The 18,999-nt window shown below is 33.9% G+C and overlaps 2 protein-coding genes across 2 annotated transcripts; one reads left to right on the top strand and one right to left on the bottom strand.

Moving 5' to 3' along the window:
- On the top strand, nucleotides 1-4,488 carry LOC135686282 (dynein regulatory complex subunit 10). The gene is made up of 6 exons (XM_065202484.2): nucleotides 1-183; nucleotides 649-847; nucleotides 1,427-1,635; nucleotides 2,326-2,559; nucleotides 2,847-2,918; nucleotides 3,807-4,488. The coding sequence occupies exons 1-6, from the start codon at nucleotides 1-3 to the stop codon at nucleotides 4,092-4,094; spliced, it is 1,185 nt and encodes a 394-aa protein (XP_065058556.2). The 3' UTR covers nucleotides 4,095-4,488.
- Nucleotides 4,489-5,104: 616 nt separating this feature from the next.
- On the bottom strand, nucleotides 5,105-18,951 carry LOC135686548 (endothelin-converting enzyme homolog). Its single transcript, XM_065202803.2, has 17 exons — nucleotides 18,199-18,951; nucleotides 15,525-15,578; nucleotides 15,008-15,121; nucleotides 14,316-14,396; nucleotides 13,854-13,984; nucleotides 12,430-12,652; nucleotides 11,955-12,053; nucleotides 11,440-11,517; nucleotides 10,873-10,976; nucleotides 10,421-10,479; nucleotides 9,464-9,518; nucleotides 9,061-9,128; nucleotides 8,447-8,577; nucleotides 7,886-7,951; nucleotides 7,491-7,586; nucleotides 6,656-6,732; nucleotides 5,105-6,102 (listed from the first exon to the last, which is right to left on the bottom strand). The coding sequence occupies exons 1-17, from the start codon at nucleotides 18,949-18,951 to the stop codon at nucleotides 5,964-5,966; spliced, it is 2,328 nt and encodes a 775-aa protein (XP_065058875.2). The 3' UTR covers nucleotides 5,105-5,963.
- Nucleotides 18,952-18,999: the final 48 nt, after the last annotated feature.

Genomic DNA, 18,999 nt, shown 5'->3' with positions numbered 1-18,999 from the left:
ATGCGGGGAGACCAGTCCGAGCAGAAGGATGCTTCTAGGCTGAAAAAGCTTTTAAAGAACTTGGATCCTGAACACAAGCATCTGGAAGATATTCAAGCAAAAAGAGTTGGATATGCTATTAAAATTTTGAATGACAATGTGAAGTTGGTCAGTGTAATAGCAGCTTTGTGCGATGAATTTAAGGTAGCTTTACAGCTCTATCTTATCTAGCATGATACATATTATATACCAAAGAAATAACCTTTATTATCATAATATTTTAAGCATAATGGAGAAAATTGCAACGTTTTTTGCTGAATAGAGCTATATACTAAAGAACTAACAAAGAAAAATGATTGTTAAACCATACAGTTTAGTAAAGATAGAGACAGTGATGTCGCCAGCTCGAAAAAACTGGGCTGGACTTTTTTAGTAATCTTTATCTTTTTTGAAGTTTTTGGACAAGCAACTTTCTCAAGTAGAATTTTTCGTAACGGTGGCTTTTTGCCAATGCGGCAATCGTAATCGATCTGATCAGCGATGAAGCATTTCAATTATTCTAGCGCAGGTATCTGGCATACATTTTCCTGAAAAATGAAAAGATTTCTAAAGAAAAGTATTTGTTTCGGAAATGTTTTTTTCATATATTTATCTTTTTTAATTTTGAAGGATAAACGTTCTATTGAGACTTCGCAGACACTAGAGAATGAAATATCAAAACATACCAGTGTTTCAAAGATTGCTGCGGGGAATCTTTTTGAAATTTCTGCTTATCTTCGTGGGAACGTGAGAATGGAAGAACAGTTCAAAATTTCATTGAGAAATGCTTTTGCAGCTTTGAAAAAAGAGCCAAAGATAGAGCCAGAAGGTGAGCAGACGAAAGTTTGAAAAAAGATATTCCAACTGGAAATCTCTTCTAAAACACATTTCCGGTTCTGCTTAGTAAATGACTTCATAAAAATACCAACAGAGGACAGGTAAACTTTCCCTAAAGCTTGCATTGCAAGTTCTTTATGCTATCTGTTCTCCTGTCTCTCTGGACTTAACGATTTAAAGAGAGAATGGCTGTTATAAAATCAAAAATTATCATGCCCAATCATCAAACTTTATATTGGTTGGTTGCTGGTATTATCCTTAAATTTGCTACCTTTCTCTCTAACAGATTGTCTATCTATGTCTATGTCTTTGAAAGGGTTTTGCATTTATTGCTTGAAGGAGTGGGGATTTTAGTGCCAAACACCAAAATCCGCTTAAAGTGCCAAACACCAAAATTTGACAATTGAAATTTACCAGAAACTTAACATACATACACAAGATCTTGAACAAAATTATTTGGTCTTGAAAACTAACTAGTAGTACGATATTGCAACCTCAGGCATAAAAAGATTCAATTTGACTTCTTCCAATAATTTTTTAAGAAAGCATTGTGATTTATTGCCCAATCTAGGCGTTGCATCAGCAAGTGCCCAGGCTTTGATCACAACCCTTGACGACCTTTGGGGAATAGCAAGAGATCGGCTACTCACGTGTCCAAAAGAGGAAAACAGGAAACTGGACTATCTCAGAACAGTTCTTGGCAGATCAAGGAGGTCACATGACTTGATAATTAATCTAGAGAAGCAGTTACAAGAAAGCATCGAAGAAAAGAATGCCAGTGTAAATATTTAAAGATTTTAATCTTATGACCATTAATGGTCCTCAATACATTTTCAAAAGTTTCCAACTTCTGTAAAGATATCAGTTATCCATTATAAGTTTTATATAGCCTTTTTCTACTAATGAATTTAATAAGAAATTATCTTATAATTGGGTCCATCATTTGCCCATCATCATTTCGACACTACATAAGATTTATTCGCTTTATCAATTTGATGATTCGACAAAATCGATGCTACCTTGATTTCCACAACCTTTTCTAACTCAATCTCTTGACCAAACTTGCACTTTCCTTGAAAAGATGTCGCTATGGTGGGGCGTAGAGGGTTGTGACATCCCCTTGAAAATTCCGTTGCAAAAACAAGTAACTTTTTGCCATGTAAGGGGTGCTCTGTCAAAATTTTCAGACTTATCAGAAAATAAAAGATGGCCTAAGCACTTTATAGGCAAATGAGCTGAGCAACACCCACCCCCCGCTGCAGGCAAAATATAACGAAAAAAATATAACGAAATATCTCCATCCCCTAAACAGTAAGAAACTGGTATTTCTATTGTTTTTAGAAGACGCAGATTGTCATTTGAATTTTGCTTTATGATATAATGTTGTTTTATTGTACCACTAAAGTTATGTACACCCAAACTTTGAATCCATTGTGATACATTTATTCACTCAAGCAATGTTTTTTGCAGATTTCATCCCTTGATCTGTCAATAAAAGCTTTAGTGTTAGACCTTGAGACAGCAAATCAAGATGCACGGAATGAACACGACCGGATTTCTTCTGACACTGCAAAACAGATCTCATCTGAGGGCAAAGTTCACGACAAAAATGCGTTTTGTTTATTAGAGCAGCTTCACTCACTTCAAAACAATTTACGAAAAAACAAAAATGAACATTTCAAGGAGGAAACCTATCTTCGCAAGGTGAGGTTAACTCAAATAAGTACTTCAATTATCCATATTGACGAAGCTAGCTATATTTTAAGGCCATGTTTGGCTTATTAGATGCTAAAGGAAAAACCTTGAGAATACTACTTTCAGATGATTTTTTATATAATTTATCTACCCAATAATTGTAGATTTAAGTAGAGAAGCTTCGCATTTCAATCTATTCAATTTTTGATAGCTTGGATGGAACAAACAAATTTTCTAAAAATTTTGATAGCTTAGAACTAAAATATTATTGCAAGATGAAACTTTGTTTATCACAGAAAAGCTATAAACTTCGAACAGAGTTGCACAACTGGATATCAAAGTACGACCAGGATCTTGAATGGCGCCAGGCAAGCTTATTTTTACGAATATTTATACAAAGCAATTCAATACTGTTTGTAGAAATAATTGTTGGTCCATAAGAATGACAGTCATCATTTGAATGACATTGCTTCTATGCAGCAGCTAACCTGCATGAAGGTAATATCCCCCAAAGAGTAAAGACGTCAGTGAAAACAGATATTGTCCATATTCAACCTTCCTTTAGGCCATAGTACCGATAGATGAACATCTATACCTACAAAATATCGAAAAATGCTTGCAAGTTCTCAATGGAGTATGCCCCAACTCAAGTAGATGTTGTTTGTCATATAAGAATAACTTTGAATAATTTGTAGCCTATTATAAATCTACTGAGTTTTGGAATTAGAAAGTATTAGAAATTGATACTTAGAGAGCATCGAACAAAAAGTGCACATTGGCAACAAAAACTGCTTCCTGTCCAATTAAGTTTCTTTGAAAACCACAACACTTGATCCTAGGACATAACTAAACTTTTCGAAAAAATGTAACTTGCTATAGAAAGAGAGAGAGAGAGAGAGAGAGAGAGAGAGAGAGAGAGAGAGAGAGAGAGAGAGAGAGAGAGAGAGAGAGAGAGAGAGAGAGAGAGAGAGAGAGAGAGAGAGAGAGAGAGAGAGAGAGAGAGAGAGAGAGAGAGAGACAGAGAGACAGAGAGACAGAGAGACAGAGAGACAGAGAGACAGAGAGACAGAGAGACAGAGAGACAGAGAGAGAGAGAGAGAGAGAGAGAGAGAGAGAGAGAGAGAGAGAGAGAGAGTTCAGAAAAAGGTAATTTTCCCTGTTAGGATAAGTTGATTCAAAGCGTTATTTGTTGAGACACTTTCCTGGAAAGCTGCGTTAAGATTTGAGAAAAATATTTTTCATCTATTTCGAAATAGGACGAAATAGAAGAATTACTCGAGCTTCAGGCTTTGAATCAATCAGATTTGAAAATTTTGGAAGAGCAGTTCTCGAAACTGGAGATAGAATATAAAAAGATTGTCGAGGAGCGACGAATAAAAGAAGAAAAAACACAAAAAAGATTGGAAGATCTGGCGATAAAAGTTGGAGCCTCGTTGAAAATTCAAGCATTTTGGAGAGGGTATTTGGTAAGAAGGGTGCTCAGGGGAAGATATACTCATGGAGGAAAAAGAGGAAAGGATAAAAAGAAGAAATCAAAAAAGTAAAAATGGCATATTTCTCAGATAGGGGAAAGCAAAGCTGCCTCATGTTTTACAAAACACCAGGTTATTTGTAAAGATATGATACACAATAGAGATATATATAGATAAATTTAATATCAATTTGATTAGCAAACAATCTTGTATCTTGGTGTTTATAAAAACTGCAAATCAAAAGTATGTAAACTAGAAATTAGTTAAGTTTCTGTCTTAGACCTTTATCATTATTGAAATCAGAAATGGTTTCATAAAGTACAAGACAAGGTGTAGCATTTCTGAATAAACAGAAAACATGATTTTTATGGAGAATTTTGCAGCCCATAGATTTGGGTAGAAAATGTTTTTCATGCAGTAAATTGATACCTCTGATTCAATTCAAAATGATAATTCAAAAAGTCTTCACGTGATTACATGCTTGAATTGCTGAATTTAACATCATCATCTTCTATTGTAAATCCACCCTTTATTAAAGAACAATACACGAGGGACCGTTAGGACTTTTTAGGCCTATTTCTTCCTCAAGGATAAAAGTTTTTTGAGTTTGAAAGTTTAAAAGAACTTTATTTAAAGTTCAGTGAATTCTATTTTAGAATATATTATATATGAGCTTTAATTTATCCTAAAGATTATCCAAAGTAACAATATTGTCACGAATCTTTTATTTTCACATAAAAATTGCAAGGCAAGGTATTTACACGTATGCTTTCCATGTCAATGTACTATCGCACAACAGTAATAAAAAAACTGTGTTGAATATACCTTCAATGTTAAATATACCTTCAAAATTTTCATTAGAAAGAAATATATAAAACAGATAAAGAAAAGTTATAGAAAATATTCTTTTAGAGAGCTATAGAAAATATCCCTATAAAATGTGAAAATCACGGAATCTGACAACAAAATTTTCATTAAGAAATCCCTTTTGTAATATAGATAAAAAATAATAATATAATCAAAAATAGTAACATGACTTTGCAATCTTTTTTTGAAAGAAAAATCAAACAGAAGGGTACAGCTTTTAAGTTCAAAAATAATGATTATGACATGATTTAATTATCATTATATAATTACTAAGTTCATGTTTACAAGCTAAATCACAAGTTTCGACGAACGAATTTTATGGAGACATTAATTTATCTATCATTTATCAACATTACAATCAACTGCCTGGGGCTTAGAAGATTTGTTTACAAATAGATAAGAAAGCAGACATTTTTACAATTAGAGTCTGTCTTTTCATAGACTAAGTTTTCAAGTAAGCTTATATGATAAACTATTGCGCCACTGTATTCAATTTACTTAAAGATTGCCAGAAAACGTAGCAATTTTTTACTTGCGTATTAAAAGAGTTCTCGTAAGAGGGGGTATTCTTTAAAGGTTGTTTACACAAAGCACTGGAGACATGCCACATTGCTGGATGAATTCTTAGTTTGCAAGCAAAGTTTCCCCACTTATTTTGAAGCCTAGAGCCGTTTATGAACTCAGAGCCATTTATTTAATAAACTGTATTTTGATGGCATTTTAAGTACTTTTATAGCAAATAGTCAATATTGGTTATCATAAACATGTTGTTTGTCTTGATAAATCTATGAGAATGAATCCAAATATTTAGCTAAGTGTATAAATTTTCATAGATTTTGGTGATGTAATGATTTCATAAGGAATTGTACAACCATTTAAGAATTTCAAAAAACCGAAGTTAGTATGCTATACATATTTTTACTTTTTAACAATTTTGTTTTGGAGATTACATGGAATTTGACACAATCAATGTTTTATCATAATCATGCTCTTTCGTTTAAAATCGGAATGAGTAGAGAATTATTTCTATTTACTATTCAGATAAAAAAGAAGGAAGTAAAATGACTAATATCATTAAACTGTGTTCCTTTTTTCTATGTCTGTTTTGTCGCTTACCCAAATGAAGCATTTCGTTTTTGGGTTCATTGGAGAGCCTGATTTGCATTTGAAAGCCTTTGAGAATTCCCTTGAATTTGACAAGGTCCCGACAACCCTACGAAACAATAATAGTACATGATGATATCATGATAACCACTTCCAACAAAATAACCGAAAAATACTATTTTGAAAGAAAGAAAATTTCCTGGCTTTATTATTTAATTTCTAGCAAATACATTCCTTTTACTAGATTTTACTAGATTTACTAGATTGCTACATTCATTTTCTTGTAGATTTTTTTGGTTGGGGGGGGGGGGGGATATTCCAAATAAAATGAAAAAAAAATCAACAAAGGAGTTATAATACCCTGTGCGGTTGACAAGACCAAACATGAAATTAGAAGGAAATTTTTTATCTATTCTATCTGGGTAAAAATTCCTTGACAAAAAGTTATCCAGGGAGGCTAAGTACAACTTTCAGTGTTTGGATAGTTTAAGTTTGTTTGAATAGTTCGTCATTTTGATGCAATGACGTATTGTTAATGGGAATGCAATTTTAAGCGTAGTGTCTACATCAATGGGATATTAAGATATGGAAGTAAGCAGTTTTTTTAAATATTCCACAATGTGCTTTAGCCACGTGGAGGCACACAAAATTATAAAACTTACCTAAATTCCTCTTCGGTGTGACGGTCATTAAGCGTGGCTAGATACTGCTCGTCAGGTCTACTGTTGCTGCAGTACGCCTAGTTTAAAGACAAACATGCTTTTATTAGATATATAGACGTCTTTGTATATATATTTAGTCTTTAGTAGAGGTAAATTTACTCTAAAGTAGAGACGGTGGGCTCTGACGTATTCACGACTGTAGCCTTGCGTTGTGTAATTGAACAAACATCTTCGATTAAAAGCAAATGACAGTGAACAATTTTGATCATTGTCAGTTACAATTTAATTTTCTTGCCTGCCTGGTGATTTTCCATCGCTTGGATACTATTACTGACTTTGAATATTGACATGGTGCTTCTCTTGTAATATGTACCAGCATTATGTGCTGATATTACTTGTACAGCCAACGCTATATATCATATCTTTTGAATCACCATGTGAATGAACACCATAAAAAACTTTATAATAAATTTTCGTTTTCACCAGAAAGTTGAGAGAGAAAGACTCCCTAGCTATGGGGCTAGGTGCAAAGTTTAATGGTTTTCAAAGAAAATCTCTACTTAAATGAACTTAAAGCATAATCTAAGTTTATGTCATGGTTTGGTGTGATTATACCTGTTAGGTCACTTATCGACCATGCAGTAAATACTTAGTCTATTTTCCCTTCAAGAGAGAAAAAATCACCAGTATGTATAGGAGTTTTTGTACAGGCGGATGAAATGAGGAGCCTCCCCGAGTAAGGGGCATATAATCAATGGGGAGGTACAATTTGATATTGGTAAATTATGAATATCAAGTTAAACCTCTCACTTTTCATTACTAATTGGTTACCAACCTGTGCAAATGAGATATAGAAGAGTTGGTCGTTGGTGAAGCCAAGGTTTGGGAGAATGAAATCTTGGCGAGTCTCCCGCAGCCAGTTATGGTAAGCCTAAGGATGCAAATTTTTGTGAAAATTCTTCAATGCTCTGTCAGTCCACAATAAAGAAGAAAAAGCAATCGAAAATAAGTTAAAATGCACTAGGAATGTAGAATACTTTAAACTCAAGGCAAGAAACAATAATTTCGAAATCAATTGATATTTTATACGGGCGCCGTGGTTAGGATCACAGACAAGGCGAAGCAACATATCATAAAGCATAGAAAGCACAAATCGAAGATTGCATACTAGCCAGTAAACAAAACATGTAACAATGAAATTAAATGAATGATAATTTTTGTGTAGCTTACTCTTAGAGACGTTTTAAATCCTCCGTTGTCAGCAATATTTTCTCCTAAGGTTAGCTTACCATTTACCTAAAAATAAAAAAAATGTCTGCTTAGAAACATATTCACAATATCATTCAAAACACAAATTTATTAAAAATTAAGGTAAATGTAAAACAATTTTTAAAAGGAGAATACAATACCTGAAAAAGACACTGATTGGGTAACCTCAACAGTCATGTGCTCGCGTTTCTGATTGGCCTATTTCGATCCACAATTGGGTATATATATTTCCTAGCGTAATGTTTTGATCTATTTTCTGACGTTTTGTACTCCGAAGAGTGTCAGACGAAAAGCTTAAGTATGTTCTAAAATGTTTGCTTTTTTCAAAACCATTTTTAAATTTTGTACCACAAAAAGAGTGTTTGAATAAAGAAAGTAGCACCTGGTACAAAAATCTATTTGATCATAAAAATATTTATTATACTTCATACGTAAACATCAAACCGACACCGTCTGTTGGTAAGTTCCATTTTTTGTTAAAAATAGATTCAACGCATTATTCAAAAAGAAGGACAAGCTTACCGGGTATTTTCCTCTAACTTTGTACTTTGAGTATTGTTTCTGCATGCATTTAGATCGAGTTTTGAAATTCTTCAATGACTTGGATGTCCACCATTGCTTTCTCAGTTCACCATGTTTGTTAAATTTTCGTCCTAAAAAATTATAGAAACCCTCTTACTGATTACATCTCAGACATTAGGACTCTGTCGAAAGTAATACTATCAAAACAATACTCGATACAAGCTTCAGTCCTACCTAGATACACCACCTTGAGGATTAAACCATTCTGTTCTGTTTCATTTCATTAATGCAATACGACTTTATAGACTGCATGGTAACTAAACTTTCTGAATGATATTTTCATAGTTAATCGTCGAATAAAAACTCGACAATACAACAAGACCATTTAGCTATAACCAGCATCATTGGCTTTATACCTGTCGTAATGAATAAGCCCAGAATTACTTTACCATTTTTGCGACATTTACTTGCCAAATTATCAACTTCTGAAACCGTTTTTTTTTCGTAAAAACACTACCGAAAAATCTTGTTCAAATCCATCCGATTTAGAATTCGAATAAAATATTAATCTGCAAATATACTTGAAAGTTAAGATAACTTTAAGAATCATTTACCTGTGTTGTCAAAGCCATGACTAAGCTCGTGGCCTAAGATTGATCCAATAGCTCCATACGTCATGGCCCTGTTAGCAAAATTTACAATCTTATCGACTTTTTAATCAGTACTCGCTAGCTATCTAATTTGCAAAAAGTTGAGTTAAAACAACCCCGTTGCATCTAAATATTGTTATATATATAATCATAAAAATTAATGACTTGGTTTAAAAGTTTGGTAATAAAATATCGTGATATAGCTGGAAAGACAGATTATATCTAAATCAACATTGTTGGTAATCCATTGTTTCCCTGCTTTATGAAGTTTGTCATTTTCTCTAGATTTGACAGTTCACTTTAATGGGGACGATGTGTTAACCCAATTTTGTAACAACAGAAGCAGAAAGTAAAAAGTAGAACTTACATTGAAATTTCTTCACCATGATAGAACGGAGGTTGTAAAATGCCAGATGGAATAACTGAAATTAAAGAATTGACAATATCAGTGACAGGTTTTACAATCTTTATTTGAAAATCTCAATTCCATTCAAATATCAAGTTAAATATATCTTCACATCAGATATGCTTTCAAAAACGTTTTACAGACAGCACAAATTTATATATAACTTGGCTGTTTTATGCTATAGGGATCTTAGATCTTAGAAGAAACCGTCCCTATATTTTGTACGTGCCCTAAAGAAAACGTTTTCTTGATGTAACTTAAAAAAATTGTCCATTTTTAAAAGCCCCCTTGCTAACACACCTCTTACTAGAAAGGGGTATGTATTGGAAAATTGAGAGTAAATTAGGACACACTTAAAGAGTTTACTTACTTTCAATTTTTGTTATTTGCATTAATTTTCTAATTAATTAAGAAAACCTTAACTAAAATCAATCGCGTTTTTAATAAAATTATCCTTTTCTATTAAACGCCCCTACAAGCATAAGGGTTTTTAAGCACCCTTGGCGTTTAGGAGCAATACAGTAGCATTCGGAAGAAATTGTGACATCAGACTTCACTCTTCTCATAACAGCATTGGTTGGACTATATTTAAGCTTAGAAACTTCTTCAGAAGTTTAGATACGGCTTACCAAACAAAGAAAATCTGTATTACTGTTTTGTTGCCAACTCTATCTTTTTCAGGGAGAAAATGAACGAGAACCGGTCAGCCATCTTAAAGATATTTTCACATTAACCTATCATAGTCCCGAGCAGTGAATAGTCCCGAATTGCTGAAAAAACCTTAAATAAAAAACTTAACACGACTAAATCATCATCAATTGTTCCTAATCATGAAGGCCACTTGATCCTTTTCATGGGAACATTCAAAGCCAGCTTACATATTATACTAGCTTATATATTACCGAAAAGCTAACTTACTCATTCCATTTTCATTAAAGCTGTACATTGCATTGACAGTTTGAGGATCCATGGGCCATCTACATATGAATAAAATTAGATTAGCATACACAACCTGAAAAATAGCATAGATTTATATCTGTTAAGGGATAGGAAGACCTATATTGACTGTTTGTTCCATTTACCAGTTCAAATAAACTCTAAAAATGAAACAATATTTAACTTTCTTATAAGAAACACAGGTAAGATCTAAATGGACGACATGTTTTGACAAACAAGCTTCGATGTCTTCCCCATCTACTGATTCAATGAATGTTTATGGACTTAAGAAAATATGGCATTAAAATTATCTTTAATGAGAACATAAATCAGGAATACTAAATGTATTTGCTCAAACTAAAATAAAAATGCATTATATACACGAAAGATCAGTAAAGGTAGTTAATGCAAATCGAGCTAAAAAGTAAACTCACTCATCCTTGTCAACTTTCTTCCGCAATTTATTCAACATCCTGTTGTGGGCAAATTTTATCATTTGCATCCTATTCTCAAAAAGATCGTCTGACACAATTTTTAGCTACCAAGAGAAAAGGAATTCAATTAGTTTATAGATTAGAGTCTGTTTGTTTCAAAATTTAGATGTTACATTATGATGTTAGTTCCTGCCTATCCAGAAAAGGTTTTGAAATACAGCCTCACCTAAGCTATCATAAATTAGCCCATAAATTTTGCTAGTTTTGATGAAAATAATGTCTTATAAGACGGGTTCTAGATAACTAGTTTCGATTAAAGCAAGATCACGAGGCATGGCTACGTTGTAGATAATGGCATAAATTTATCATGTTTTAACCCTAACCAATCATAACGACCCAAAGTGTTAACAAACATTTATTTCAGAAAAAGCGCGAATGAATCCCAAATTCCTCCTGAAAGTAGATTTTGGTTTGATCAATGGATTCTTTACTAAAACGTCTCCATGTTCGTGTAAATGATAAAATAATTGAAGCACCAGTTAACAAGAGAAAAGCAGTAAACTTTACCTTGTGATACTTCTTCTCAAATCTGGTTTGATTGTTGATGTATTTTGGGTAGCCAACTTGATCTCTCATAGCATCAGCCTGAAATGTACAAAAACACCTTTCGTCAATAAACAAGTTAAATTAGTTGTCAGACACAATGTATTACTAGTGGTGAGTATTTTTGAAGCACTGGGGTACGTGTTCAGTTAGCTCTTTTACATCACACACAGCCTTAATTGCTAGCAAAAAGTAGAAAGGTTCAATAGACCAAAATCAAACCAGACAAAAACGAGGTCGGATCGATGGGTGGCCTAGTTCTATCAGCAGGCAGCTCGATCGCCATGGATGTCTTATCATCACCAGGGGTGAGAACTTCTTGTAAAACAAAGGGGTGTTCTTCACACAAATTTATATGATACAAGTAAATTGGTCAAAATGAAATTTTGATGAAGGAGGGCTGCTACAAATTTTTTATAGAAGTGTCAAACTAAACAGCAGTGGTTCGTAAAAATACTTAAAACTAAACATCAAAATACCTTTTCTTCAACGGCCTGTTTTGTCTTATCATCCATCCAATCCAAGGTTTTCACGTTGTCTTTGAAAGCAGATCGTATCTTCTTGATCATATCTTCGGCCTATGTCGGGATAAATTCGCCATAAAAGAACCTTAAACTTTTCACGTCTAGCAACGAGTTTTCAAAATCAATGTTATTTCACTTATTTATGTTAATTCTTAGCTGTACAATATCATAAGCAATTCATGGACTTTTCAGCCATGTTTAACAAATAAAGAAATGTTTCCAGCCACTTTTTAGATACGCATATGCCTTTTTTATCCTTATGAAACACATTTTTAGCAAGAAACATTTTTAGCAATCAATAAATGCTTTTTTATACTTTGATATCCAATCAACCATGGCTTCTACTCGTCTTCTAGAACTAAAAAGTATAGACTATAGCTTCTTCTTAGCTGCCGATCCTAGAAGTTTCTATAACCTTATGAGCACATACCACGTATTTATACTTCTTGTTGGGGCGCTGTTTGATATAAAGTGCACCAAGTATTTCTCCTAAGTACTCGTTTGTGTATGAGACACAAGTCTTCCATCGTTTACGTAGACCTTTCGAACCCAGTATCTTCTCTTTATAATGCATCCTGGCCTTCAAAAATTTCTTCGACAAATAAGGAACTTCGTCTTGTATAATACTCCAGACAATATAGTTAGCAAGCACTCTGCAAAATGAAAAGAACACATAGATCGTGATTACACTGTTTTTATAAGAACACTCTTTATAAGGATAGCGAGACTCGATTTGCCAAAGAAAAGAAAAACGAAATAACATGCCCAACCTCACATGAAAAGTTAGAGGAGAAAACAATGTTCTTTTCTCAATTTTTAACAAAACAGAGCATATTTTATCAGCAAATGAACTGCACTCTTTTATATAAGGAAAACTTATAAAGAAAAGGCTTTTATATAAAGAAAAACCAACGTTTAAGTAAGAACATTAATAAGAACACCAGAGCCTCAATTTTTCAAAACATACGAACATCAAGCCTTGGCAAAAATTATCTGGTTCTTAAAAAAAAGTTCATCCTACTTAATCCACGTATAATTATCAAGTAATCAGGATAAAATGAGCGGGTTTAGGGACTTTTGGAGATCTATTGCTCCATTTTTCAATCCCTCTTGTTTTAGTCGGAAGTTTTCCTGCGATAACTTTTGACACTATTCTAACTTCACTTGCCATCAACCCCCTTTATTAAAGGCATGAGTCATGATAAATAGACTGGGAATCCGCTGAGTCGTGATTTCCATTACTGCGATGCTATTGGTTGACCTTGAACTGGTCACATGAACTCACCTCGTACTGATTAACATAACAGTTTCCATCTTCCATCAATAGCAAGTTGTCAACAACGGATGCCAATATCACATGAAACAGCAGCGATCACGCCGAAACCAAATAACCCCCTATAGAGAAAGCCTATTTACCATGACTCAATGCCTTTAACTGCCACCGTTTATTGAATTTCTGCTTTAGCTATGACCCCCGGTATATTTTAATTCCCATTATTTCCGTTGTCCATTGTCCAGGGGTACAAAATAAACATAAATCTTGTGGCCTTTGTTAAAATTGACTTTTCAAATTGCTGCATATGCAAACAAATTGCATAGATCAAATCCAAGGGGAATCAGCATATTTGGTGGGCAGGAACCAAACAAGAATTTTAATGTTAGCAGAGTTGTCATAGTGACAGGCAACCCAGATTAGCTACTGTTCAGTGATCGTGCGTAGCTACACGGTACCAGCTATGCAAGCAAAATGTATTTTGCATACTTCCTGAAAAAGCCAAAATTATATTGATAAACTGTAACCAGTGGGTTAATTACACTTTTGCACGGTGCAACGGAGGAGAATATTTAGCTTACCTTTTAGGTGTCTTTCTCACAATACCCATCATTGCTTTTAAATATTTTAGCGTTGGGACTATAATTTTCTCGTCCGGTTGAATCTTTGTTCGATTTTCAAAGATTTGATTGATATATGCGACCCATGGAAACTAAGGAAAAATCAAGTAAATAATTAAAAGGTTAAAAATTGTAACAGTAAAAGGAACTGATTATGGACTGAAAATCAAGGCCAAACGACTGTATTTGGTTGGGACAGCGATAGATATGCATTTCCTGTTATTTAGATTTTTGCTAACACATCAAAGCCACAACTGTCCATGGCCAATCCTTTTTATCTGAAATTGTTAGTAATATATTTGTGCCAAATATATATCACAAAATATTGACACATTTGGATGTTAGTTTGTTTGTTATTGTTTTGACCAATTCTTTTGGGAAAATTCTTTTTTTCCCTTGTTACAAGTGGTTCATCTTACTTACATCGGGGACCTCTTTGGCAAGTTGTGCAACTGTCATGCTATGAAACCAAGTGTCGGTTTTATCATCATCCCGGACGCTTATCTATGAAAAAAGAACAAAAAGGTTAATAACTACATGTAAATTCTGAAAATAGTTCCTAGGATCAACATATTGTCTTAAAGTGTGAAAAAGGAGATGTCTCATTGATAACTCAATTGGGAAAAACAAACGTACTCGTTAAGTCAAAAAATTTTGATTGATAAACAAATAAACCCTCAGTCGGGTAAAAGGCGAGAAAAACTACTGTGAAAACATTAAAATCATCCCAAGCAGACTTTATAATTGAATTTGTTGGAAGAGCGCATTTAAAATGCATCTATAAACTCATGCATTTTCACTTGCAATCAAAATATTGAAAAGGATATTTCACGACATTGCATAGAGTGTGATATAACGTATAACCTCACTCAACTTTAGCTATGGGCTTTAAATTTCAAGCTGTACAGAGGTGTGCATATACTTGACCATTAAAGATTCTCGCGCAACCGGCATGCTTTACGATTATATTTTTAAAACTGGCCTAATATTTTACTACATGAAAATACCAAATACTGTCCATTTCTCATCGCGTAATAAACAGCGGCAGCAAAGCATGCTGGTTGCACGTGAGCCTTTAACTGATAATCAGTTTTACCTTAATGGATAAGACTTACCTTAGCAAGTTCCTTTTCAAAAAGAACAGTTTCATTGGCTTGTTGCTTGACGTCATCACTGGCACCAAGAAGCTTGGCAACATCAATGAGGTACTCTTCGTAAGCTCGTATAGTCTAGTTCAATGAAAAGGGAAAGTATTTGAATTACTGTTTGGATCAGTCCACTTATAACTTAAAGAACTACTCAACTTCGTTGTGCATATGTACAGGGCAACGTTTTGGCTGGATTCCTTATGATTTCTCTAATATTTTAGAAAGAAATCAAATGGAGCTTATTAAAGCATAGGATGAAATCATAAAAATCGTCATTTAAGCACTTGAACATTACATAACATCTGGCTTTCAGGAGCTTCTTCGAAAGAATATTCTTTGAAAAAAATGCGAAGATCCACAAAGAATCAACCCGCTGACTTAACTTTGCTGAGAAAATTATAATTGTGAGTGGTAGAAAAGGTCTGGTTTCAATCATCAAAAAAAGGTTTTACAAATACAAAAGGCCTTCATGGCAATGCATTACCTTTGGCTTATCAAAGTAAATTTCTCTTGGAAGACTTGGACCTGCCTGGTCAACCTAAGAAAAAACAGAGTTTAAAGTTACGAGTTCGAATTGAAATGCTCTATTGGTAAACAGAAACACTTTGGGACATAGCAGTTTATAGAATATGAATGTTAACAACATTTGGTCTATCAAACAGTAATATGTAAAACTTTTTTTACACACAGGGAGGCAGTATGTTCTATTAGATATTCGATCGACAGAAAATTGTAAAGTAATCAAAACTAAAATTAAACAAACGGATTTTACTTGCTTTTACTTTCTAATATTGGATACTTGTAGACATCACGATTTTTCTTATATTTGTTATTGTTACAAGTTGATGTTGATTAGCTGTTTATTAGCTATTATTTTGTAAACCAACATTAAATAAGTGAATAATGAAGTTATCTTACATAACTTTTCTTACAGATTTGACAAAGAAAAGTTGCCAAACAGTAAAGGTAACCAGATTGATTTTATTAAGAGAAAAAGCAATGAAACAAGATTGTATTAATAAAGCAGGCCAAGTTTGAGAGTATTATAGAAACAAAATTTTTGATTGGCTCTCGGCTTGAGCTCCAGCCCAAAGGAAGTTAAATTTATAGTTGTTTCAGTAATGTTGAAAGAGATTTTTCAATTTTGTTAAGGACATTTACAAAAGGCTGACATGTTGGCCTTTGAGCGGATAGGAATTTCAAAAATATCATTTTACAGTATAGAAACTGTAACACAAAGTTATTGCCTTCTTCATTGGCTATTGCCTTCTTCATTAGCGTTGACTAGATGACTATAATATAGATCGAGATAAACGCCATTGGAGTCAATATTGAACAGTTTTTCCTTTTAGTAACCTCTTTATCTAAATCATGTCGTTTTTATGCCCTATAGTTACCCTGAGACGGACCAAAATATATCACTTTCATGAATTTTTATATACATGCTGCATGGTTTAAGATGTCTACAATCTTCTTGATATTTGAATCCTAGCTATGCTGTACAGAAATCGAGACCAATGAAAGCCAGCGAAAACATTGCAGGTTTTTCGTTTTTCATGAGCAATCACTGACCCGTGTCCATTCATGCGCATTGTAATGCGGTTCGTTTCCAATGAGCTGATGGCTTTTGAGATATTCTCTTGAGATCCAAAAATCAAGAAAAATCATAAACTCAACACCGATATTCAAAACATCGGATATCAAGTAAACCTTAAATATTTTCGATTTAGTCCTTTCAGATTAAAGAATTTATACAAGTGCAAATTTATACTTCTTTGTTTAACAAAAGATCTAGTATCGTCTTTTTCAAACTTGAACAAAAACATTTTCTCATATTGTATCGACTTTTATCATAATCATTTTATCTACATTCAGCTAAGTACCATGTCAATGGTAAATTTATTTGATGCCTGATCGACTATTCCTTTGAAAGCCAAAACCATAAAAAGCCGTATCATAAACCGAAAATATCGAAGAATTTTGTCACGCAATAAACGTGAAATCGTTGTTGCCAAACTTATTCAGAGAGGGGGGTTAGATGGAAATTTTTTTGAGTTGAATTGACGTTGGTTTGAATAGAGGTTGACATCTTGCTAAAGTCGATCTTCAGCAATCAAATGGAAATCTAATCTTCACTTCGTTTGCAAACCAAAAATGGAGTCCTTATTGATAATGTTAACACATCTTATTATGCTAGACGCTCTCGTGCCTTTGCTGCCAAAAGATGAGTTACCCAAGATGCAATTATGAATTTTCTTACTGCAGTATACTTCATTCCAGCATTTTAGCCACGATTTGCTAAATCCAGCGATCATTCATTCTAAATCAATTCATTCTTTAAATCAAAACGGTATCTAACGGAAACGGGTAAGTTCGGTTAAAAAATGTAGTTTATTCTTGTCCTGTTCGCTTCAAAAGATATTGCAGAAAACCGGGCGAGTTTAGATTACAAAGATACCTGCAAAAGTCCTCCCTTTAAGAGCATAAAGAATTTCGTTATTCAGCGATTTGAGTTGCTGTTGTAAACGATGTTCCTTTCAGCAATGAAGAGAGAAAATTTTATCTAGAATTTAGCAAAACGAGAGCAAAAATTGTTCTATGGCTTAGGAAGAAAACAACTTCTTCATTTGATGTTAAACTTCAGTTATCTTTGATACTTTGTTCATGATAAAAAAATGTTGTGTACGCTCAATCGATCAATGTTTAAACTGATTTGATTGTTTCTGATTGTCGCACGAGAATAACAACACATTGGCATTATCGTAATTTGGCGACTCTCCAGATTGAACATATCAATCATCATGCGGAAAATCAAGACAACTAAGTTAAAAGAATAGCTCCAAAAGCACTTAGTTTGAGTGCTAGAAAAGTGGCGATTTCAGAAAACTTAAGCCCAGTCAAGACACTATCAAGACATAGATATAAAATATTGAATATCAATGTATATTGGAAAAGTTGTGTAGAAAATATTTGATAGGAGTATCCACAGTACAGTATTTCTGTCAATTCTTACTTTAGTTTCTAGAAAATCGCACTGCTGATTTTGCTCGATGTACTTGAAGGGTATCCATATGACCAAATTACTCAAGGCGGTAAAATAGCATCAACATCGATGGTTTTAGTAATTAGAATTGAGGGTATAATGTCTTTATCCTTACCTCGATTATATGTTTTTCATTGTGAACAGGATCATCACTAACATGAATGGAGAAAAGGGGTCCGCCAGATGAAGTAAATTCTTGATGAACTTTTAACAGGATATCCAGCAGTTCCCATTCGTTTTCATTCCAGTCATTGTTTTTTGTCATAGGCCAAGATCCTAGATATTCGATTAACTTTTTCATTGGCTTGTCTCCTTTTTTGTTTATCCCTTTCATATTCATGCATGATTGATAGAATTTTTTGACCTTTTTCAGCACTTTTGCATCATCGGTGCTATCTGTTTCCAAAATCTTGCGCAAGATCTTCTCGATTTGTTGGTTAAGTTTGGAAAAGGTGGAGAATGTAGAGCTTGTTTTGGGAATCGGATTTTTCTTAATCCAGCCACCGCATGCGTAACTAAAAAAGTTCACGCAGGGATCGACCGTCTCATCCATGCAACTTTTTACATAGCTAGAAACATTTTTGCAGCTTTCCGTTTTGCAGACAACCTGTTTATAGCTCTCACCACTGGATAATGATCGTCTGGTTTCGAGGGATCGAACGGCTCCGCCAGTGGTAATCAGATCGTCGAAACTGCTTTCTCTAGAGTCCGAATGGAACACGTAAAATATTCCAGCTACGAGCATTAAAGCAAGGATCCCAGTTACGACGAATGACAAGGCACCGACGCATCGTCGCCGAGATGGCTGCTTCTCATCATTAAGTGCACATGATGAAGATTTGGTGAATCGTTCTAACTCAGACTCCATGACTGCTACATAGAAAGTGCAACAGTGCTTATAGGAAGTAAAGAGGCT

This window comes from Rhopilema esculentum, chromosome 6 (assembly GCF_057945365.1).
Source record: "Rhopilema esculentum isolate cy_ngs chromosome 6, ASM5794536v1, whole genome shotgun sequence".
In the NCBI taxonomy this organism is placed as follows: Eukaryota; Metazoa; Cnidaria; class Scyphozoa; order Rhizostomeae; family Rhizostomatidae; genus Rhopilema; species Rhopilema esculentum.
Note: the sequence above shows the minus strand (reverse complement) of the source record. Positions and strands in the feature narration are given on the sequence as shown.

Bases quoted from the DNA above. Each gene is read 5' to 3' on its own strand.
- LOC135686548 (XM_065202803.2), bottom strand. From the start codon at position 18,951: ATGGAGTCTGAGTTAGAACGATTCACCAAATCTTCATCATGTGCACTT. The intron at 9,519-10,420 runs GTAAGTTAGCTT...CTTTAATTTCAG, and splicing joins CTTTAATGAAAATGGAATGA to TTATTCCATCTGGCATTTTA. The intron at 9,129-9,463 runs GTAAGTTCTACT...TTTTGCTAACAG, and splicing joins CATGGTGAAGAAATTTCAAT to GGCCATGACGTATGGAGCTA.
- LOC135686282 (XM_065202484.2), top strand. From the start codon at position 1: ATGCGGGGAGACCAGTCCGAGCAGAAGGATGCTTCTAGGCTGAAAAAG. The intron at 848-1,426 runs GTGAGCAGACGA...TGCCCAATCTAG, and splicing joins GCCAAAGATAGAGCCAGAAG to GCGTTGCATCAGCAAGTGCC. The intron at 1,636-2,325 runs GTAAATATTTAA...TGTTTTTTGCAG, and splicing joins TCGAAGAAAAGAATGCCAGT to ATTTCATCCCTTGATCTGTC.